Here is a 24,328-nt window from a genome sequence, read left to right on the forward strand (position 1 = left end):
ATAAGCAACAATAATAAGCAACCTCAATAAGCAACAAAAAGGGCGGATCTGATTCAAAATTCATGCCTGATTCTTCTCATGATTTTTTCATTTGTCCATTTTATAAAATGGAGGCCTCCCCGGCTGAAGCCCTTGATCAGGGATGGGCGACTCCAGTCCTGGAGGGCTCGGGTGTATGCAGGGTTATAGCAGGGATGGGCAGCTCAAGTCCTGGAGGGCCGGTGTGTATGCAGAATTATAGCAGGGATGGGCAACTCCAGTCCTGGAGGGCCGGTGTGTATGCAGAATTATAGCAGGGATGGGCAACTCCAGTCCTGGAGGGATGGTGTGTATGCAGGATTATAGCAGGGTTGGGCAGCTCCAGTCCTGGAGGGCCGGTGTGTATGCAGGATTTTGCTGCCACCAGTTACCCTGGCTCAATCAGCTAATTAGCCATGTGCACCATGACCACATGCATCACTTGTAAATTAGACAACAATAAAATGCTACAAGACAAGAGCATTTATCAGCTGCTGTTTATATAACGGAATGTGGCTATAAATGACAGATCATGTAAATGATTGGGCTAATTAAATAATTAAGAGAATAAGTTGGTCTGAAATCCCAAGCTTGGGCAGTGGACCAGAAACCTGAGAGTCTTTGGGAATGTTTGGCTGTCTTCTTGCTTTTTGAAAAGGACAAGTATGTACTGTTGTTAGGCTAACCACATGTTCAGCAAACACAGACTGGAATGTGTTACACAGTCCACCACAAATATACAAGTTCTCTATAACCTGCTTAGACAGAATTTTCCTTCTTAAGGATGGACAGTGGTTAGTTTATCAATAACTGATAAAACTGGGATACTTATCGCCTAACAGTGTCTTCTCCCTTGTGCACATATTGTTTTTTTCTATTTTTTAGCCAAGTCTCACAAGTTCCTCTGCCTGTATTCTTCCAGGTAACTGCAATTGCTCTTTTAGCACGCATGCTATAAAATTCATCCATTTGTTCCAATTTTTGGTTTGTGTTTTCATAGCGGTAAATAAATAAGTGCTGTGCATAAATGTAAAATTCATAAGTTTATTTTGGAAAGAGTTTGAAATTTAGCCTAAGGTCTTCCAAATTTTCTGCCAAGCTTCATAGCTTAGGGTCTGTCGGATGTCTTACTCACTGCTCACCTCTAAAGCATGGTAAGTATGATCAACAAAGTTGTTCAATATTTTATACACTTGGCTTGCAATGGGTTGTTTAGATTTAATGAATTTACGGATTTGTATTCCTAGTATGGTTTCCGTTGTTTCACTGTTTTATGGAACAAGTTCCCCAAATGTCCCAGAAAGTTCAATAATGTTCTATTTTGGCACTAATAAGTTCATTTTATAAGCAAAAAGGTGCAGATGAATCAGGTATTCCGGGCCAGGGGTACAGCTGTATGTACATATAGCATACCACCCCAGTGAGAAGTGTTTGTACCTCTTTATCTTTCTCATATCTTTTTAGACCACTCGATGTGGTCCAATGCTTTTCTGCATCCAGTGCTATTAAGTTAATTTACTTGCACAGTATAAAGTCTGCATAAGAATTGTATTATCACCCGCTTGTCTTCATCTCATACTTAATCTAACAATTTCTAATCAACATTTTACTCTATAAATAACACACACTCTGCTCTTGCACACATTATGCGTTTACTGTAATGTTTTTTCATTACCAGTGTTTTATGTGTTATATCTGTTTTTTTATCTTGCAATAAAGTTATTTTGTATCGCATTGCACTGTGTAAAGAATAAGTTTAATGCCATTGCAGAGGCTTTGTGTTTTTATGCACTTTATGTCATAGGAAACTCTGCCGTTCTAAATAAATTACGCTCATAGATAACTTGCCCGACTGCGTGTAGAAAAAACGTCGTAATGGACCAGTTTTTAAAATGATTTTTACTATGAAGGGGAGTTTGAGTTTTGTTGGCAGGAGTGTCTGGTATGAGGACACTCCAGAGCTTGGGCAGTGGACCAGAAACCTGAGAGTCTTTGGGAATGTTTGGCTGTCTTCTTGCTTTTTGAGTATATCACCATATTTCAATGACGTGCATTGTATGCATCTCTGTTTCAATGCCAAACATGCCCATGCTGTATCTGACTGTATATGTTTTTGGGGCTGTTTTAATTCTAGAGATTCAGGGGCACTGGTTAAAATCAATCAGTCAATAATGGACTCCACCAAGTATCCGGCAATTTTGGCTGACAATCTGGTTGCCTCTACCTCAAGGCCCTGACTATATATATGTGGACTTTCCAGCAAGACAATGACACAAAGCATATCCCAAACTTCACACAGAAATGGTTATGTGACAACAAAATCAAATAAAACCTGTGGGCTGAACTGAAGAGGGCCGTTGACAAGCACAAATCCAATACGGATCATGCAAGGATCTGCAGAGCGGAATGGCCCAAAGTTTCTGAAAATGTTAACCTTCTCAAACATTACAGGAAATGACTACAGGCTGTTATCCTTGCCAGAGCTCGATGCACGAAGTGCTAAACCCCAGGTGCCAATAATTACGGAACCTTGATTTTTTTGTTTGATTATGGTTCCATTGAAACATTAATGAAGTAGAGTGCAGTACAGTATTTTTCACATTCTTGAGCTCAAAAATAATAATGAATAATTTATTTAAAGTTTTTATTATTTGTATTATTTATTATTTTATTTTTGCATTGCCAATCAGGGATGCCAATAATTGTGGAGCCCACTGTATTTGACCCAGGTCGGGTATCAAGCAGTACCAGCCACACCAGGGCCTGTGTAATTTAACCAGCCACTCGACATTGGTATGTGGTTTCACGCCTGTAAAGCTTGCCTCTATTTTTGTTATGTGATTATTTATCTGCGGCTCAATACTGTATTTAGGGCCTCCTGCATCATCTGATGATTATGTCAAACATCCTAGCTGGAGAATAAGTGCTGGGGAGTGGCAGTCTGACAGTCCAGAAGCTCCACAAGTAGCCCTGACAACACTGCCAATCCAGCCAGCTTAATGTTATTGCTAATATGAGTATCAAGTGCAGCTTAGGCTGAAAGTGACCCAAAGTGTCCTTTTATTGATTTTATTGACTGAGTTGTAGGCCCTTTGAGAGACAAATTCTTACATTTTTGTTTAACCTATTTAAACGCTATGGTATGAGATCACAAGATATGTGTGATTTAGAATGTTCTTAACTGAGCGTTCTAATGCTGATGTAACAATTGAAAGCAATGGAGTTCTAGAACACTGAGAAATTTTGATAAACATTCCAAAAAAAAACCTACCCTTCAAAGGGTTACATTTATATGGATACACTCTCGTAACTAATAAGGTTGATGAAAACCTGGGGATGAGCACAGACTGAAATCTCTCCTGGCTCCACGTTAACAGAAGACATCACAAGAGTCTCTTTCTTTCACCTTGGGAATATTTCCAAATTAAAGAAGATTATTGTCCCTTCCTGTTGCCAAAAAAGCTTTATATTTATACAAACTTTTGGCTGGGCTACTGTAATGCTTTATGATCTGATTGCATTAATTTGACCTTGAAAAGTCTCAAACTGATCCACAACACAGCTGCTACAGTTCTCACAAGAGCCAGGAAACCTTACAGATACAGTAGGCTGCCATAGCATAGCACCCTGGTGCTTTTCCACATTACACTCAGACCTCTATGTGTGTCATACTTAATATTATAATTGTTTAGTCCCTATAAACCATTTGTCTTTGTGTTCTCTTTCCAAGGGCATCTGCCCCTCTCCACCGCCCTAAGACTGATCCTCCCCAGGCCTTGTCCTGTTTCAAGCCAAGGGGTCAGCTTTCCAGCTATTAGTTTCAGCAATTCATATGAATCAATATCAATCAATATAATATAATATATCAATATTTTAGCTCAAAAAGCCAGTTTTCCTATTGGACTCTGTAGGGCATTTTACATAAGTGTGGCTCTCTGCAGACCCCGAAAAGGAAACAGACTGTGTTTAGCCTGTTGACACAGGGTCACAAGGTTTGATGAAGAGATAGTGCTCGTCAATACAGGACTATTGCTGCCTCTGCGCAATTCTGCCACCTCAGTGGAATGCTCCCAGAACTGTTTTAAGTTGAAATAGTATTGTATAGGCCATGGGTTTTCATTGGTTTTGTGTCATTGGTGGTGTAGTACACTGGTTGCTGAATAAAGATCTTGAAACATCATTTAGAAATAAACCACAGGTAATGCAAGTTACCTTTGAGTCAGCATCCAGCTGTGTGACAAAGGTTAACCAGACATACAGAGACATACAGAGATAACATCAGCAGGACCACTGTTGTTACCGCTGTCTTGTGACTCTTTATTTGATGATTTGTCATCTTTCTGTAAACCCTGGGTAGGCTATGTAGAGGGAAACATGGAATAGTTTGAGGAGATTAGCTAATACAACCTCCTGCGTATCATTTGTGTTTAGCCATTCATATTACATTTTCCGCATTGTCGTTCTATTTCTGCATTGCACATGGTTTAATTAATTCAATTTTTTGTCTCTTTTTGGTATATTTTGGGGGTTCCTACAGTTGTCAGACATGTTTTATCTGTGAGGACTACAACTCCATTCATGTTTGACAGCGAATAAAAAATTCCATTCATATACTGATGTTAAAACTATCAACATTTTTATTTTTTTTATAAAGCCCAATTTTCCCCCCTAACGCACAGACAAAGATATAGAGGTTTTTATTTAACAAAAAAAATAAAAAATCTCTGACATAAAATCTTTGTTCTCTCATTTGGCAACAGTGCAATCATTTTTCAGTGGTTCATCCACCAAAGCACATATTTACCCTGCATTTTCTCCATTGTGAGTGTGACTAGGCCTATGTCGATGGACTAGGCATGTGACCAAGGACACAAATGAGCATGAGCAGTGAACGAAACTGCTGCCCTGTGTGGCACAATATTCACCCACTGGTTTTTATTGGCGTCGCTGTCTATATATTATATACTCCAAGGTTCAAGTCCATGCACTAAATTCATAGGAGAAAACTTTATTATCATCCCTCATAGGGAAACATCCCATTACATTACATTACATGACATGAGTTGACCAGAATGGTTATTTGCTGTTTAGAAAGGAAATGACAAGGGGTAGGTGGAATCATTTCACATAATCTATATATTCAGTTTAGTGCAACCATGTTGTTTTGTGGCTATAAAACAGCGGTCCACCTGAAAAGTTTCATTTCACAGGTGAAAGATGGGTTTTCTGCAGGTGGCCACTGTGCTGTGGCCTGGACTACTTTGCATCAATCTTCCTGATTTGCATGTTAATCTGAATTTCTTTGCTTAGACTTTCTATTCCACCAGTTAGTTTAATACCTCAGGCTATAATGTGACTGCTCATTGACTGTCGATTGTCATTGAGCCTATCTTTAACTGTCGACACCGACCCAGACAGTGAGGGATGGGCTCCCACTCTCTATCTGGGTTTCTGCCAAGATTTCTTTCCACTTATTTCTTTTTTAGCCACTGTTTCAGTTTTTATTTCTTCCCAGTGGAGAGCTTTTTTCTGCATAATTTGGTGGATTTGGTCTTGGTTTTGTCAAATTTTTCTTTGCTTCTGGTTTTGGACATCCTTCTATGAGAGTGTCACTGTAAAAAGGGCTAATGAATTTAATAGAATTGTACTTGTCGAAATGTGTCTGACAGACAGGCTAATATCAAACCATGAATGTAGAATTCTTTTTAATCTTGCAATTAAAATGCATTAAGAAATGTTTGTTTGATTAATGTTTCATTCAGAGGGGTGCTTCCCATGCTGTCAACAACCCAATCAATCTCAGAGGGCTCAAATTTGAAAAAATTTAATGCAAAAATATTTATGGGAAATACAAGCCCAATTCCAAAACAGTTGGGACGCTTTGTAAAATGTAAATAAAAACAGAATGTAATGATTTGCAAATCTCATAAACCCATATTTTATTCAGAATAGAACATAGAAAACATATCAAATATTTAAACTGAGAGATTGTACCATTTTAAGGAAAAAATAAGGTAATTTTGAATTTGATGGCCGCAACACGTCTCAAAAAAGTTGGGACAGGGCCATGTTTTCCATTGTGTTGCATCCCTCTTCTTTTAACAACAGTCCGTAAACGTCTGGGAACTGAGGAAACCAGTTGCTGGAGTTTTGGGAGAGGAATGTTGTCCCATTGTTGTCTGATATAGGATTCTAGCTGCTCAACAGTCCTGGGTCTTCTTTGTCTTATTTTTCATTTCATGATGCGCCAAATGTTTTCAATTGGTGAAAGGTCTGGACTGCAGGCAGGCCAGTTCAGCACCCAGGCTCTTCTTCTCCGAAGCCATGCTGTTGTAATAGATGCAGTATGTGGTTTAGCATCGTCTTGCTGGAATATGCAAGGCCTTACCTGAAAAAGACGTTGTCTAGATGGGAGCATGTGTTGCTCTAAAACCTCTATATACCTTTCAGAATTGATGGTGCCTTTCCAGATGTGCAAGCTGCCCATTCCATAGGCACTAATGCACCCCCATACCATCAGAGATGCAGGCTTTTGTACTGAGCGCTGATAACAAGCCGGATGATCCCTCTCATCTTTAGTCCGCGGCGTCCATGGTTTCCAAAAACAATTTCAAATTTTGATTCGTCTGACCACAGATCAGTTTTCCACTTTGCCTCAGTCCATTTTAAATGAGCTTTGGCCCAGAGAAGACGACGGCGTTTCTGGATCGTGTTCACATATGGCTTCTTCTTTCTATGATAGAGCTTTAACTTACATTTGTGGATGGCACGGCGAACTGTGTTCACAGACAATGATTTCCGGAAGTGATCCTGAGCCCATGCAGTGATTTCTGTTACAGAATCATGCCTGTTTTTAATGCAGTGCCGTCTGAGGGCCCGAAGATCACGGGCATCCAGTATTGGTTTTCGGCCTTGTCTCTTGCACACAGAGATTTCTCCAGGTTCTCTTAATCTTTTGATTATATTTTGTACTGTAGATGATGAGATTTTCATCAAAGTCTTCGCTATTTTACGTTGAGGAATATTATTCTGAAATTTTTCCACAATTAGTAGACACAGTCTTTCACAGATTGGTGATCCTCTGCCCATCTCTAAGATGCTCTTTTTATACCCAATCATGTTACTGGCCTGTTGCCAGTTAACCTAATTGCAAAATGTTCCTTTCTTTTCAGTACTACTTACTTTTCCAGCCTTTTATTGCCCCGTCCCAACTTTTTTGAGATGTGTTGCTGCCATCAAATTCAAAATTACTTTATTTTTTCCTTAAAATGGTACATTTTCTCAATTTAAATATTTGATATGTTTTCTATGATCTATTCTGAATGAAAAATGGGTTCATGAGATTTGCAAATCATTGCATTCGGTTTTTATTTACATTTTACAAAGCATCCCAACTTTTTTGGAATTGGGCTTGTACAAATAGACTTAGACACCTTCTGTGAAAACGTAGGAAGGTGTGTTCTTTTGGAAAATAGAAGAATCACAGAAGCGAAATTATTTGACATGCAACAAAAGTAAAATGTCACAGAATCTGTGTATGAATTCCGACTCCCAAGATAATCACAGATTTCTGACGCTGAAAATTACAAGAGTACAGTAAAAGAACAGCAAATATATTGCCATGCAATGGTACAGTGGGAGTGTTCAGCCTGGCTGATTCAATTACAGTTGCAGAACAAGCAACTAACATTTGCATTATTTCAACAATAAGCATCAGAAATAATCCCGTTTGTAGTTAATGGATTTATTTTCATGTATCTAAAGAAGCTAAAATAAGCGTTGGCCAATCATTTTAGCCGAATTGTACTCTATCATACAGTGCAACTCTCATTTCATAGCTCATAATGGTTATACTTACGACACAATTTAATAATGAATGGAGCACTATAATGAAGAATCATGAAACAGACATTTCAAATGAAGAAAATAGGCAACCAACAGCTTTTAACTTACTTTTAAACCAACCATTTTACAAAAAGTTACCTGTTGCTAAAAGTTTGCAAACAAAGAAAAAGAACCAGGAAGAGGGAATAAGTGATTAGTATGACACAATACATGTATATTTCATAGGCTCGTCTTCTCTGAACTTGTCATGTAACAGCTAATATTGCGCAAAAAAGGAGCAACCGTGTTTCGGTTTTGTTTGCGATCTGTGGCTCGTTGCTCGTATGACGTATAATCGATTGTTCTTTAACGATTACCCTGGTCTACTCAGTAGAAAAAGGCGGAGAGGGTAAGAACAGCAATCGGTGCGAAGTGTCTGAAACATTTAGAGCAGACGGCGTAAGAAAGGTAAGGTCTATGCAAATGCATTTTGTGTTATTTAGCACACAAGCTCAGCAACTATCTGATAACTGGAATACCAAGTAAATGTGTATTATGATTGTTCTACCGTTTGGCTACCTCGCTTTTTTTACACTGGGATTCTCTCACGTTATAAGATTTCAAAGTTAAGACCTCACTCGTTTGAAAGTTGCTAGCTAGCTAGCTAATTACCAAACTATTTATGACAGTCCGTTGCATTGTTGATGTATGTATAAGTACATACATCATACATACGAATTGGCTAACTGTATAACTTAGCTAGTTATAGTACTTGTATACTATATTTAGGAAACAAGCTAACTTGGAAAAGGAAAATAAATCAGCAGATGTTAGCCAAATTAATTTTAGTTAGCCCATGGAAAGTGTTTGCTACTGTCAGTTCACATCACCGTTCTAACTGTCTTGCCGTCAGCGAAAAATAGTCCAGGGATTGCCAGCTCACGTAAAACACGCACAACACGCACAGGTAAATTAGCCAAAAGGTGTGTGTGTGGTAATACAGGATGTAAACGAGATTTGTTGTGTCATGTCATTAAAGTTGCAGTTCATGCATTTTTAATATAGCGTTAATCTACATTTGATCATGTTTTCTGTTGGCCCATACATTTTTTTAGGTGTGTATGCAATGAAGGATATTCAGGAATTTACAGAAGCCTCTGACAACTGTCGACTTTACATTGATTAGCATTGGATATTTGTTGTTTCAAGTAAAGCAAGAAAATACACTTCAAATTAAAGTTACGCCAAAGTAGCTTGGACTGACCTTATGGCTTATGCGCCCCGAAGAACTTGTTAGGTGTTTATGTTACGGGATTTGTGGTCTAAGTACTGTTCTTTTGGAACCATTGTTGTAAGTAGCGTGAGAAGGAAATACAAGCTGCAATGATATTAAAATTACGAAGCGATTGAGCTTTTATGGTTTTGGCTCGGGCGTGGCTGTAGTTTGAATATTGGTAGGATTTAAATACATAGACCCCGAGCATTCCTTAGGGGATCTTAATTTAAAAAATGAATGAATAAATAAATAAATAAATAGAACAGCTGGTAACACTTTACTATAAGGTTACTTGAGTTGACTTTCACTAATATAGTTGTTAACTAACTAATTACTTGGAATTCAATCTGTACTGCTTTGTTTAAGTATTTGTATATCAATCATTCATTTAAACATCTACATTAGTTAATGCCAATTCATATTGGAATGAAAACAAAGTTGTTAATGGTCAAGTAATTATACATTTATCCTATGGTGTGATGACGTACAGATATTAAAGTAGCGAACACATTGTCCTTATTGTTAAGTGTGACTGAACAGCTGTGAAATGCCCATTTCTGGTGAATTCTGAGGGGCAAATACTGAGTGCTGATTAGTATTCTAGTTGCATGATTTCATGATTTTTAAATTATTTTTTAAATATGTTGAGTTTGCGGGAATTTAAAATTGAGGTTTAAAATTGAGAAAAAGTACATTACTGACAAAAAAGGGGGGGGGGGGCATCCAAGTGGACCCAAAGTTGCTGGGACGGGCTGGGGGTTAGCAGAGCTTTCCTATTAGACCTATAGTCTAGCGCTAAGGCGCTTGAGTAGGATCTGGAAGGTTGGGGGTTCAAGCCCCGGTGTAGCCACAATAATATCAGTGCAGCCATTGGGCCATTGCGCAAGGCCCTTAACCCCTGTAGGTCTCTATGGATAAAAGTGCTAGCCAAATAACTGGAATGTAATGTCATGGAGCCAGACTGAAGATGTTAAGGAAGCACTGGGTTAAAACAACGGGGATTGATAAACAGTTTTGCGATAAGCCAGTAGAGAGGTTGTAACTGCTGATACCCGTATAGCTATGTCAGTAGGCACACCGTATGAAATGTTGTATAAATCAGTCAATTTTTTGTTGGATTCAAATAGGTGGAAAGTCCAGTCTTGTGGATGTTGTAAATCATTGAAGTGATTTATTGACACAGAGGGTTTTGGATTCAACTCTCATGGCCAAATAGGTCAGGAGTTAATATTCAAAAGATGATTATAGCATCATGAAGTGCCAAATTTATTCCAAAATCACTGAGTAGCCATTTGTAGCCATTTGTATTATCAGACCTGACTAACAACATTCCCAACCAGGAAGAATAGGCAATATAATATCACTAAATCGCAACAGTAGGTCAACTCTGCTAAACAAGAACCAAAATACAAACCCTGAATATTACACCTATAACAAGCCCAGAGAACAAGTGTGGTAGCATGTTTAACCAGCTCCAAAAGACCTGCTAAGCACACAATGAGTAAGCAGCCAGTCTTTGGTCGCTAGGGTCACCCATATCATTTGTATCAGGGCTGCACGATATAAGGGAAATGTGTGATAACGTTGTCGAATATTGCAATGACTTTATGACTTGCGATAAATAAACAAATAATGAAGTGTGCACAGTTCTAATGTCTTTCTGCTTTAGGTACACTGCTAACATGGACCGTAGATGATGAATAGCCTATGACCACTGAATAATAATATCAACATCAACATATTAACAACATCAATTTGAATACCTACTATTCATCGCAGTTGAAGCAGTCTTTTGATGTGTTTATTGTGCATGTTCATATCACGATGACTATAAATATACAATATATTGTGCAACCCTAGTTTGTATTCAAAGCGCTGTTTAACCTTCAGAGAGCCCAGTTTGTTTTTGGGACAGACTACTGTACTTGGAGATGAGAGAAGACTTTTTCTGAAACTTTCCTCTGATTTTTGCTTGATGCCTAGGGAAAATGTTCAAAAGCCCTGCAATTTTCTGATAAAAATACTATTGTCTTGTGTCTTCTCATTGTGTTTATCCTGAACTGGGCTGTGAAATACAATTACCAGATGTAATGGCAAAAGGTTGCTTCTCCTAAGGTAAGTATGCAGAAATGTGTATAATACGAAATGAGTATCCCGATTATGGTACAACCGTTTTCATTGTGCCTTTGATCTGATCTGAGCTTACAAGGCTGAGAATTAGTTACCAGGTGTAATGGCAAAAGGTCAAATTCTATAAGTATGGAGTAATGCAATGCAATTGAAACCGCAATGTTGACATTGTTAATCTCCTAAGTATAGTGGCCTGTTGTCCTGTCAGACAACTGTAGTGGCCAGTTGTCCAAACAGACAGGCTGTTTTTGCTGGAATGGTCTCAATTACGACATCACTCTGAGCAGTTGTGACATGTTGCCTCTGGTTGGTCATAAGCAATCAGGACAGGATGATTAGATTTCTGTGGTGGCCAAGGTTGACGTCTGCGTGTGAATTGCTTGAATCTTAATCATTCTATGTGTAATGCCACAAAATGATGCAGCCAAAGTCACCAGTATATTTTTAAATACTGAAATGAAATGTTGACACAGATTTAGTCTCCGCATAAAATCAAATGCCTTCCTGACGTATTCACCAGACCTGTGTGTTACTCAAAGGGTTTGGGCCCTTTGTGGGAGTTTTTATGAATTTGGAACTTCATATGCCTTGTAAATGATGGTATCCTAATGGGAGGGGAACTCTATTGTGCACTTCTTTGACGTAATATTTGTTTTACTATTTCACTAATATCCAGGTTATATTTATCACCATTTTAAACGTATAAGGCTGAGGTACTGGTTATTTTTTGTTCTGTTAGGTAAATTAGCGTTGATTATCATATATCTGAGTGTCATTTGGAAGTGAAACTGAGGAAAGAAATGGTAACCAGGACTATAGAGCAGGGATCAGCAAATCTGGCCCTCAAATCCAAATCCAGCCCTGATTTTCCTTTCTCCCATGTAAATGGTGCTACTGATTTTCCAGACACAACTTCACACCTGACTCCCAGGTAAAGGGGGGTTCACACCTGACTCCCAGGTAAAGGGGGGTTCACACCTGACTCCCAGGTAAAGGGGGGTTCACACCTGACTCCCAGGTAAAGAGAGGTTCACACCTGACTCCCAGGTAAAGGGGGGTTCACACCTGACTCCCAGGTAAAGGGGGGTTCACACCTGACTCCCTGGTAAAGAGAGGTTCATGTGACTCCCAGGTAAAGGGGGTTCACACCTGACTCCCAGGTAAATGGAGGTTCACACCTGACTCCCAGGTAAAGGGAGGTTCACACCTGACTCCCAGGTAAAGGGAGGTTCACACCTGACTCCCAGGTAAAGGGGGGTTCACACCTGACTCCCAGGTAAAGAGAGGTTCATGTGACTCCCAGGTAAATGGAGGTTCACACCTGACTCCCAGGTAAAGGGAGGTTCACACCTGACACCCTTCTCGGGGATCTCATTCCACAAAAAAAAAAAAAAGTACAATTGCAGGATGAAACTGGTTCATACTGAAATTCGGTTTGTTCTTATTAGCCTATGCTTCTGGTGTTGGCCCGTATTGTTTGCTTCCATGCTTGCTCTTTTGTATTCAATTAGACTACAAGGCTTATGTTTCCTGTACTGACACACGATACTTAGTTTGGCAGGACTTTCAGTAAAGCGATTAGCCCAGGCCTTGTATGTTCACTCTTCTGTCACATTCAGCCCAGATTCACTTAACCTTCCCTTCCCCAGTAAACGTTAAACGGCGTAAACCACACAGCCAAGTGCTAACTGCTGTTAGCCTGACGGCACCCGGTCTCGTCATGAAAATAATCAGTACACGGAAACTGTTGTTTGAAAAGACAGTTTATGTTGACCGTCCACGCTGACGTGAATTGGATACGCTTGCTTATTTTTCTGATGTTTTCAGAGCTTCACAAAATGGCTTCTGCCACTCAATGAAAAGAATCTGACAGCCAAGCCTAATATTTCTCCAAGCTGTGTTTCTTTGGTTTATGCATTTATAAGTGTCAAAGAGGCAGATGCGCTGCTCACCGCCCAAATAAATATTAATGATGTTTGGAATTCTTTTATCTTATTTAAGAGTCCTGTGAAGTGGGTGTTTTGGAAGAATTGAATTCCTAATTTTTTCAAACTTATGTATTCATTTGTTTACTTATTGTTTTTAATCACAATTTTTCTAACATCATATTACCTGATCAAATGTAATTTCTTATATTGGGCCTAGCTATGCAACTACATTGGCCGATGTGCATTTAGTTTAGGCATTTGCCAAAACATATTATAGTGTGTTCTCTCATCAGATAACTAACAGCTCAGCACATGAAAATTCAATTTTGTTTTCGATCAGAATTATGCGTAGGATGAGGCTAAGTATAGAAGCTTTGGCATTTTGAATCTCTGTTTATCTCTATCAACATCCAGATAACGTGACGTTTCTGCACTTTCGTGCTCTTCTGTCCTTTTAACAGGGGCAGGTCAGGGACCATCCCTAACTTGCCTTGAACTTGCAGTTGGCTTTGTGTGTCCTTTCTGTGCTTCTCCTGGCTCTCTTAAATCGACACTATGCCAGGTATGGCGTGAAATCTGTTATTGAGAATTCACGAAGGACAGCATTGTTTTTGCTGCAGTCTACCATGAGCAACAGGCGACTATTACTGTGTGTTTAGGTAATGCTGCATATTACCCAAAGCCAACGTTGACAAAAAAAAATACATTTCAGCCTGTTTTATTATTCGTTATTTACTTATTTATAGGAAAAAAAATTAGAGGCAGATATTGTCATTTGCACAGCCATAATGTTCAGGGTGTATTGTCAACATCATGGAGAAAAAGGGGCCTTTTCAGAATATCCGTTTTGTGAGTTTACAGAATAGCCGTGTCCTTTTTCTTTCAGAAGGACGTGCTGGAAGAGCACCTTGTATTGGTTGCCAGTGTTTCTTGGAGGGTGTAGTGTAATAGCCTTGCGAGAAGCAAACGACAGTTACTGTGAAGGCAAAGCAATGCGTCATAGTAAACATCGGAAAGATGAGCGTCGGAAGGATCCTTTCCTGATTTGTCGATGGGAGAGCAGTGCAGCGGGTCTGTGTGCCACTCGGTAACAGATCTGATAAAAGAGATCTGATTTTGTGTGTGTCTTTAGCGGCGGCGTCCGCGGCACATCTCGATTTCCACACTGAGCTTCAGCTGCTGGAGTGGCACGCTGACTGAGGCCCCAGAGTGAGGCTCTGGGCCGTTACCATAGTTTCCTTCGCACCCAGCCCTAAGCCACCGTGTCAGCGAGCGGCCTGGGGTAATTCCAGGCATCACCCTCTATCTAGTTCTCTATCTCTCTATCTCTCTATCCCCCCCTTCTCTTTCTCACCCCCTCTCTCTTTCACACTATCTATTCTTCCATTCTGTCCCCCCAGCACAGAAGATCCAATCTATCACCTCTTCTCTCCCTCTCCCTCTCCCTCTCCCTCTCCCTCCCCTCCCCCCTATCTCTCACTCCATCTGTTTCTCTCTCCCCTCCTCCTCCATCTCTCTCTCTCCCCTCTGCCCCTCCTCTCTCTCTAGCACTCTCTCACTCTCCTGTAGCTCTCTCTCTTTCTCCTTCTCTCTTGCTGTAGTGGTTATTCTCTGTAGCTCTCTTTCTCTCCTTCTCTCTCTTGCTGTAGTGGTTATTCTCTGTAGCTCTCTCTCTTTCTCTCTTTCTCTCTTGCTGTAGTGGTTATTCTCTGTAGCTCTCTCTCTTTCTCTCTTGCTGTAGTAGTTATTCTCTGTAGCTCTCTCTCTTTCTCTCTCTTGCTGTAGTAGTTATTCTCTGTAGCTCTCTCTTTCTCTCTTGCTGTAGTAGTTATTCTCTGTAGCTCTCTCTCTTTCTCTCCTCTCTTGCTGTAGTAGTTATTCTCTGTAGCTCTCTCTCTTTCTCTCTCTTGCTGTAGTAGTTATTCTCTGCTGACTGTGGCAGGCAGGTAAGCAGCTCACAGCACAGCTGAGGCCTGCGCGCCCACAGGTCAGCAGCCCGGTCCGTGTTTCGTCCCGCGCCTGACGGGACGAGCCGCGCTCGGCTTTTGCGCTTCTGCCACGGCGACAGACTGCCTTGTTGTATCAACTTAACGGCGGCTAGCGACTGTACCCGCTTGCGCTGCGACAGAAGGTTTGAGAAAGTGACAAATGGAGGCGTTTGGGGTTGGGGTGAGCGGGAGGCGAGGAGCAGCAGGTGCCCGATGCTGCTGGCGCGCGGGCTCACACAGCGCACACGGCGACCGGGCCGATGTGCGGCTGATGGATGGTTACCGTTGCCACGGTCGCGCGTGTGCGCGCGACGGCGTGGATGGATAGGAAGTGATGAGATGAAGCCATTGTTTGCCGTTACGTGTTTTTTCCGTGGTCTTTGTGTGAAGCCCCAGCTCGTTATGAAAGCCTGCTTTCAAAAATGGACCCCGAGGAGAGAAATATTTATTTGTGGTTTCAGCTTCATGGCGAATGTATGGATTCTGTTCTAAACTGGCCCCAATGAAGCTGTTTATGTCCGTCTCTTGCGCCTCCCAAAACCACCTTAATTATTCAGCATGGAAAGAACATATTTTTGCCTGAAGGAGCTCTCTAATGGTTTGTGCCAAGCGTGGGGCTCGGCCAGAAAAATTGCTTATGAACGTGGAATATGATGTTATGCTGTGTGCTGGATCTCCTCGAGGCAAATTATCATTATCATTTTTCAAATTCATTGAGATGAATAAATGCACTGGAAACAACGCGCAGAAGACCAAAGTTCTGTATCTTCAGTAAGTGCTTGCAACGTCAAAGAGCAATGATTTTATATTTTATTTGAAAGATTAAATGGGGTAATTAAGAGATTTGGTTATGTTTGCATTGCACGGGGATTGAAAATTATGATCTATAGTTTGGCATTGGATTGAACTGGAATTCGGAGATGACAAGGATGAGAAGTTGCCAAAGACATGACAAGGAGAAGGAGTCTAGTGATTTATTTGTTTTAACTCCGGTCAGACCGGTCCACTTCCTGTTGTTGTTTTAGCTAACTCCTGGAAGACGTGCAGATCCGGCATGCTGAAAAGCTGCAGTGGAATATCATTTTCACTCCGGTTTTGTGGGCTCGGTGGATTCAGCATCGCCATTGGCTTCATAAACACCTCAGTGACAGATCTCCTCTGGGCCCATTTCCATGCTCATGCTCATCGGCAGGGCGACAGGGTGACAGGGCGGCAGGGCGGTCATGTTCATTATCTCCGGCTGCCATGCCGGTGCCCCTTCTCTTTCTTCCTTCTGCTGGTGTTCTTTTTCCAGCCCTTCACACACACGCACTCACTCACTCACACACGCACACACACACCTGTACACACTCACACACATACACACAGGCGCACACACACACACACACGCACTTGTACCCACACACACAGGCACACACACGTGCACGTACAGGCACACGGTAGTCTGCCAGCTCTGACTCTTGAAAAGATGCAGACAAATGACATGCAAATTCCTCTGAAATATTCTGCTCAGTCCGTATAGTGCGGGCCGTGAGAAGCCTGTGACAGACAGCCGAATTAATAACGCTGTTAAACGGCTGCTAACAATGGAGGTAAATCCAGAGCCAGTCATCTTGCCTAATGCTGTTGCTCCGAAGCATTTGCTTGATGTGTGATCATTTCTGTGTGTGTGCGTGTATGTGTGTATGTGTGTGTCTGTGTGTGTGTGTGTGTGTGTGTGTCTGTGTATGTGTGTGCGTGTGCGTGTGCGTGTGCGTGTGTGTGTGTGTCTGTGTATGTGTGTGCGTGTGCGTGTGTGTGTGTGTCTGTGTATGTGTGTGTGTCTGTGTATGTGTGTGCCTGTGTGTGTGTGTGCCTGTGTGTGTGTGCGCCTGTGTGTGTGTGCGCCTGTGTGTGTGTGCCTGTGTGTGTGTGTGCGCCTGTGTGTGTGTGTGTGCCTGAGTGTGCGTGAGTGTGCGTGAGTGTGCGTGAGTGTGCGTGAGTGTGCGTGAGTGTGCGTGAGTGCGTGAGTGTGCGTGTGAGTGTGCGTGTGAGTGTGCGTGTGAGAGTGAGAGTGAGAGTGAGAGTGTGAGTGAGAGTGAGAGTGTGAGTGTGAGTGTGAGTGAGAGTGAGAGTGAGAGTGAGAGTGAGAGTGAGAGTGAGAGTGAGAGTGAGAGTGAGAGTGAGAGTGAGAGTGAGAGTGAGAGCCTGAGTGTATGTGTGTGCGTGTGCCTGTGTGTGTGTGCCTGTGTGTGTGTGTGTGCGTGAGTGTGCGTGTGAGTGTGCGTGTGAGTGTGCGTGAGTGTGAGTGAGTGTGAGTGTGAGAGTGAGTGTGAGAGTGAGAGTGATCTCGCTTCCTACCCCTGCACCCATTCCTCCCCTGCATCCCGTTGCTCTTGGGTTCAGTGGTCACAGTCCCACTCTCAACCTTATTTTCTATTATCTGGGCACGCTCTGTTTCATGTCACGCCTGTGTACACCAGACATTACCCGCTTGCCTGGGCACCGCGACCTCGCAGTGCCCCGACAGCCCGGAACCTTCTCTTCAGCGTCCGGCTTTACCCACTCGCTTTCCTTCACACTGAAAACAGTGGTTCAATGTGTAAAACCTAACATTTTGGACACACCTTATAATAAGGTACATGAATTGCCATTGACTAATGTAGTTGTTAACACTGAAGTAATTGACGTACAAATGCATTAATTAAGCGTGAAATGAACGTTTCATCAGTGTATTTGTTAACAGCTAGTACTTGAATATTTATACATCAGCAAACCATAGGATACATTTATAATTAGTTAACCATTAACAAATGCATTAACTTTTTCATTTCAGTAGCAGTTGGCATTTACTAATGTAGTTGTTAACATGAATATATGATGTACTGTCCAGCTTTCTTTATGCATTTGTACTAGTTAACAACTAGATTGGTTAATGCCAATTCTTGTAACCTTATTTTAAAGTGTTACCAAAAAACTTAACTGGATAAACCTTAATTATTTTACTTCAATTTGTTACGCCTGTATGTTTTCCCAGTTGAGAATGTTTCAATGAAGAATGAACCTACAGAGTTTCAACTGAGAGAACAAAATAAATATCGGTGTAACACGTGTAGGTTTATCCTGTTAAATGCATTTTGTCTTTTGCCAGTTATTCACAGGGCTGTGCATTGGCTGCCATTCTGTCTTTGTGTACTTTGGTTGGTTGATTTGAGGCCTGCTGCATCTTCATTTTCCTTGTGGTACGTGCGCTTGAAATAACCACGTTTATCAAGAAAAACCAGTGCGGTGCATTTCTGTTTCAATCTCCCAGTGACTTGAGGCCTCATTAAACATTAAAAGAGGAGCGCACATTGGTAAATTGTCAGTTCCAGAATTCATTTTCTTTAATGAAAAGGTATTGTACGAACATTCATTACATCTACATTCATTCCCATTCCTTCACATAGATCTATTGGTCTGCGGTTTGCTGTAGGGTTTTTAAGCTAAAATGAGCTTTAAACATTCTGTTGTTGTTCACCAGTGACTGTGATGGACATTTCTCACTGGCAGGAGGTCTGATGTCATAATGAACATCACGGTCCGCACACAAACAGTTGTGTGCAGCGGATAACCACTGTCTTCTGTTGGGCTTTGAGCGTTTGTGGCAACATGAGGTCACGTCTCGACCACTTTCCACGTGATCTGTCTGACTGCCAGTGCAGGGCTAGCCAAGATGTCTTTCTACCGGAAAACCTCTGTTTAGGGTTTACCCTAAATGCGAATCATTCCTGACAAATAAGCCATGTTTTTTTTTTTGTTCCAAAGGAACAGGGCTCTAGTGAAACAGGAAGTGCTGGAATGGCACAACATAGTTGTCGTTTTTTTTTTTTTTTTTTTTTTGAGACTCGAAATGTTGGAGACTATTAATATTTTCTACTTTATCCTGCTTTCGGTCTATGTATGCCGAGGAACAATTTAAAATTATGTATAAAACTTTTCTTCGTTCTTTTACAGAAGGTATTGTAATAATCTTTTAACAATGTTTGGAAAATTCACCAATCTTAAAATGCCTGTATTTTAATTCTGCAAATCACATTTTTCCCAAATGAGTGAATGGCTTGATGTGTGTCCCTGTGCGTTATTCCACAGATGATACTCTGAGGGTCATTGCTTTTAAGAAAAGGTGGCGAATAATGACCTCCAGCCACTATTATCAGCATATCAACTGCCTCTGTTTGAGGAGGATGTATTCATGCATGTACTGGCCAACTGCCCATTGTAAAGAACATTTCACTCGCATTCAGACTACCAGACTACTGACTTGGCTGTACTTTATTCTGTGGAATGTATTGAAGATGTTTTCAAGTAGGTTTTTGCCTTTTTTTTCATTCAATACAATTTTAAAGTACCTTACCTTAGACACCCTCATTCACCTGGTTTTAACCAGTGCTGAAGTTGGACTGAAACTGGGCGCTATACTCGGGTAAACCGAAACTTGGCTTTTTTTTTTTTTTTTTGGGTCAATCTCACACCTGCGGCAGGTTTGGTGTCGGGAAGGAAGATGATCTGTTGGAGAAGAACGTCATGCCAACGGTGAAGTTTTGGATCTTTTATGTTATGAGGTTGTTTTATGCCTCTATCTCCTGGGGCTTTTGGGCTTTTGGGCTTTTGGGCTTTTGGGCTTTTGTTGAGGTCAGTGGAATAATGAAAGCAGGGGCCATACCTAGACATGAAGCTTGGCCACAAATGGATCGTTCCAGAAGATGATGGTAGTGTTTATATGTAGTGATCCATAGGGTGCACAAAGTATCAACAATGGGTGGCAGTAATTTTGACACCTAGCTTTTTGGGAAGGAAAATTATCACTTGTTAACATTTGAATAATTGTATTCGTGGAAAATAATATTATTTTGCTTTTTAGTTTTTAAGCATAAACTATGGCTCATTAACTAGGCTGTTTATTTTATGTAGACATTTTTGGTCATTTTATTTTAAGGTATCAATGATTATAGACCTGACTGCATTATACATGAATAACTGAGTAAAATGACTGAATTCGGACATGTAACTAGCACCCCTAACAATTATTATAAAAGTGAAATTGGTAATACATTTTTTATTTTGTATTTAGTTAATCTCAGTCTAAAGGAACTATGTTGTGCCATTCCACCACTTCCTGTTTCACTAGAGCCCTGTTCCTTTGGGACAAGAACTGCTGGTTTTCTACCGTTCCTTTAAAAAAAAAAAAAAAAAAAAAAACCCTGGGCTGGATTTCAATTCAAGGGCTAGATTTGAGTATCCCTGCACTAGAGTATACAAATGAGGTAACAAGCATGCAAAACTCTTTGTAATCCATCAGCATGGGAAAAGCCAAAGAACCGTCAATTCAGAAGTGACAGATGGTAATTGACTGTCCCAAGTCTGTTATTGGTACAAAGAAATGCACAAACGGTTAAACATACCACTTTGTACTGTAAAGAAAAATGTAAAATAAAATGAAAAATTTCCAGGAAGAGGATGCAGGTACACCTTGTCCCCACGGATGGTGAGGAAGATACACAAAGATATAAAGAATCACAGTTTAAGAATGGCAGAGATTGCTTACATCTTGGTCACCAAGTCTCAAAAAGAACCATAAAATGGCACCTCCATACCAATCAACTCTTTGGAAGGGTGGCATGAAGACTGAGCACAAAACCTCATTGGAATTGGAAAATTGGAATGCCTGGAAAGAGAGTGTTACGGTCAGATGAGACCAGTATTGAACTTTTTGGCCATACACACCATCGACAGGTTTGGCAGCAAAAGAGGAAAGCATGAAAGGAGAAGCACCTCATACCTCCTGTATGTCAAATATGGAAGTGGGGCATTGATGTTTTGGAGATGTTTTGCTGCACTAGCTTGGATCTTTCAGGGGAATCTTTGAAGGGCTAGCAGTCTATTTCACTGACTTCAAATGAGGATGGGGTCGTCAAAAAAGGATATTGATTGGAGGGAAACGGAAAATTGACATTTGATCAACATACATACCCACCGGTACATGATGATGCAAAATTTTGTTTTACAGGAAGACGATGGAAAAAAACTTTGCACATTGATGATGCTAAATTTTGTTTTCCAGGAAGAGGATTGAAAAAAACTTTGCACAGCAAATACACAAGCCTTACAATTGTATATGCATTTTTGTGATCGTATGGTTATGAAGAATTTACTATATTGAGGAAAAACTGAATTTTGATTTCAGGTTGTCTTTAAATCAGGGGTGCCAATAATTGTGAAACCTGTTTTCTAGGGAAAAAAAAGTTTCTTTGGAAAATATAAGAGTTGTTCATTCCAGTGAATCATTAAGAAACACTACACATGTTGGAAAATTAACTTTATGATATTCTCATCATTCTTATGTTGTTACGTTATATATAACGTGTTAAATATATTAAACAAGCTTAAAAAAATAAAAAAAACAAAAAACATTTTCAAACATTCCATCAATAACAGCAGCTAGGCCTCCAGACCATAGCCTTGAGTGGCTGCTCTATGATTTAGATTTATTCAGTTCTGGGACACTGATCTGCCTGCTACTTAAGCCGGGTTCTTGTTGAAGGATTTTGTGTGCGCATTTCTGGCAGTCGGCTCAAGGTTGAACTGTCGGAAGTGCTGAAAGACTGACAGGAGTACTTTCGCTGGACACTTGATTAATCCCATTTTTCATTTAGAAGTCACAGATGATTGGTCAGTTGTTTAAAGTGTCTGCAGATTGAGAGTTAAACTGTACTCCAGCCATGTTAATGATGAGTTTGGCCTGAATATAGGCCCTATAATGCAAGTACAGTACCGTACATAAAATAAACGCCTAATTACTTATTGGCTTTGTAACCTGATTCGACAAAGCTGTACATTTATTTAATTAGTCCTCCTATTAAGTTTGGGGTCAATTTGACCCCATTCAGTGTTTGATATCTCTTAAAAACCAGTTAAACCGTTTTTATATTGATACTGTATGATATTTTTTTTCTAATTTGGTGGGATTAAATGGTAAACATGCAATAAACATAATGTTATGTGACGTCCTGTACCGACTTGACACAAAAATGTGTTGTGCAGTGTTATTTTGGCCCTCTGTAACTGTATAAAATGTAAGAAAATATACAACCATTACATTTTTTTTCTCAGATTTCTTTGTGTGATTTTGGTACTTTCCCATACAGGTGCCAAACTTTCACTTACTGTTTTTTAGTCTCTAAAATTAGATGTTTCTCACATATTTTTCTTCTTTTTTTAAAAAAAATAAAAAGCTAGTAATTTGGGAGACAATAAGAAGACAATATAAAAAATATATTGCAATATTTTTGTGTTTAACAAACGTAAAACGGTCACATAATAGGAGGGTTAAAAGAAGCATCTTCGTTAATTATCCACTATAGCGTGCAATCTGGCGTTTTATAGACTTTACATTGTGGCCAGTATTAAGGTCCAAAAGCGTGTCATTGTGCTCAAATGCTGCACCAACCGACTTCCTATAAAATGTATTTGTCGTCATCAGTTTTGTACGTTTGCATGCATAGTTGTATCTTCACATATCATCAAGTTTCATGCTGAAAAAAATCATGCGTGTTTTATTGAAGTTAGTCTGAAACGGGTCAATTTCGACATAAAAGGAGGGTTAAAATTGTTTTGCGTAAAATTAGTAGCCTAACAGCGCTTTTGTCGGTGCTTTAGCCTATGTAAGTCGGCAAACCTATGAACCGAACCAGAGTTGTTTGTTTTAACACAGCGTGTGCGGCATCAGGTTGTATTTGCCGCAATCCTGATGGCGAACAAATGGATACACTTGTGGGGGGAATCCTCTTTGCTGCGAAGGCTCTTATTGGATTACTACGCGCGACTGTGGCTACCCTTTATCTGTCGCCGACTGCCTTCTCATTTCAGTAACTCCGCGCTGCCGTGCCTCGCGCGGCACCACCGAGAGTGTATTTATGCGTTTTGAATTAAAATAAACCAGCAGAAAAGAAAGTATAATAAATATTCTCTACGTGGAGCTCCGGTGATGGTGCTAATGGAGCAGGACTGTCGCTTATGTGATTAAAGAGCGGGCCAGCGGAGACTTGCAGAAAGCTTAAAGTCGCGGAGTTGGTCATTCACTGTCTGCTTCTGCTTTCGCAGGTTATGAACGAAGACCTGATGCTGCGTCTGTTATAGCCTACGCCGCCCTGGCGTGTTGAGGAAGCGATAACCTACAGACCCCCCACACATCTTCCACACCCCCACCCACTGGTCGAACGCAAGCGTGGGAACTACTCGGTGACCAACCTGTCACATCGCATCTTTATTTGCCTTTATTGGAAGCCGGCGTTAAGGAGAGTGGAAAGTCGCTGTTTGCGGGCACTTGCAAAGGGAGGGGTAGGAGGTAAACGGGGAGTCCCGCCTCTGGTGTTCAGTGGGAAAACAAAAGAGCGCCCATCTCTATCGCACGTACCGGATGGACTGAGGAGAACTGCCAGGAGAACTAGCGAAAGCCTCGGTGCAGGATTGATGCAGGTTCTGCTGCCCGGCTCCTTCAACCGTCAGATCCACCGCTGATAGTAGCCGCGCAGCGTCATTCCTCTGCGATCAGGCCACCAAACAGCGCAGGCGATATGGGAGTCCTCATTTGCAGTATGGTGGTGCTCGCTCTCATCTGCCAAAGCCATAGCCTGGGCGTGAAAAACCCACTGCACAGATTTAAAAGGTAAGACCGTTTTGTTTTTCAGTTTCCAATTCAACGCCCTGTTGCGGGGACATAGCCTACTCCACGTAGGGTTGATTAAAAGCGGTCGGCGCAAAGTGCGCACGGGTTTATTTACCACCTGGAAGTAGGCTACAGTATAAACATTTAGAACAGATTCGATTAAAACGACTAAAGTTTTAGTTACAGGTGAATATGAAGGCAGAAAAGCATTTGTCTTCTAGTGTAGTTTGTAATAATTTCGAATACGTTTTCGGTAAGGCAGGTAGCCCGTTGTTTGTCTAAAAATGTAAAGCATTCAAGTTTAAAGAGATACATTTACAGTTTGTTATGGTTTTCTACGAATATGCTATTTATCCTTTACTGTGAAATATCGTTTTAAATTTTGATTTACATTTTGTTTACGTGAATAAATAATTAAGGGGGGAAAATAGACACAGTAACTAAGATTTTATGTGATAAAACAGGCAAATAAACGTTT

General features: G+C 40.7%; 1 protein-coding gene across 3 annotated transcripts in view; it reads left to right on the forward strand.

The window, feature by feature from the left end:
- The first annotated feature begins 8,228 nt into the window (after positions 1–8,228).
- pam (peptidylglycine alpha-amidating monooxygenase) overlaps positions 8,229–24,328 on the forward strand; it is an 83,664-nt gene continuing 67,564 nt past the window's right edge. The window contains exons 1-2 of one of the 3 annotated variants that reach the window (XM_061262279.1): positions 8,229–8,310; positions 23,286–23,850. In XM_061262279.1, coding sequence (XP_061118263.1) covers positions 23,759–23,850 — 92 coding nt within the window. In that variant the 5' untranslated portion in view covers positions 8,229–8,310; positions 23,286–23,758. Of the gene's footprint in view, positions 8,311–23,083; positions 23,851–24,328 lie in introns of those variants that run through there. The other 2 variants (XM_061262278.1, XM_061262280.1) reach the window with 2 other exon arrangements.

The sequence above is a fragment of the Conger conger genome, chromosome 12 (genome assembly GCF_963514075.1).
Source record: "Conger conger chromosome 12, fConCon1.1, whole genome shotgun sequence".
NCBI classification, from domain to species: Eukaryota; Metazoa; Chordata; class Actinopteri; order Anguilliformes; family Congridae; genus Conger; species Conger conger.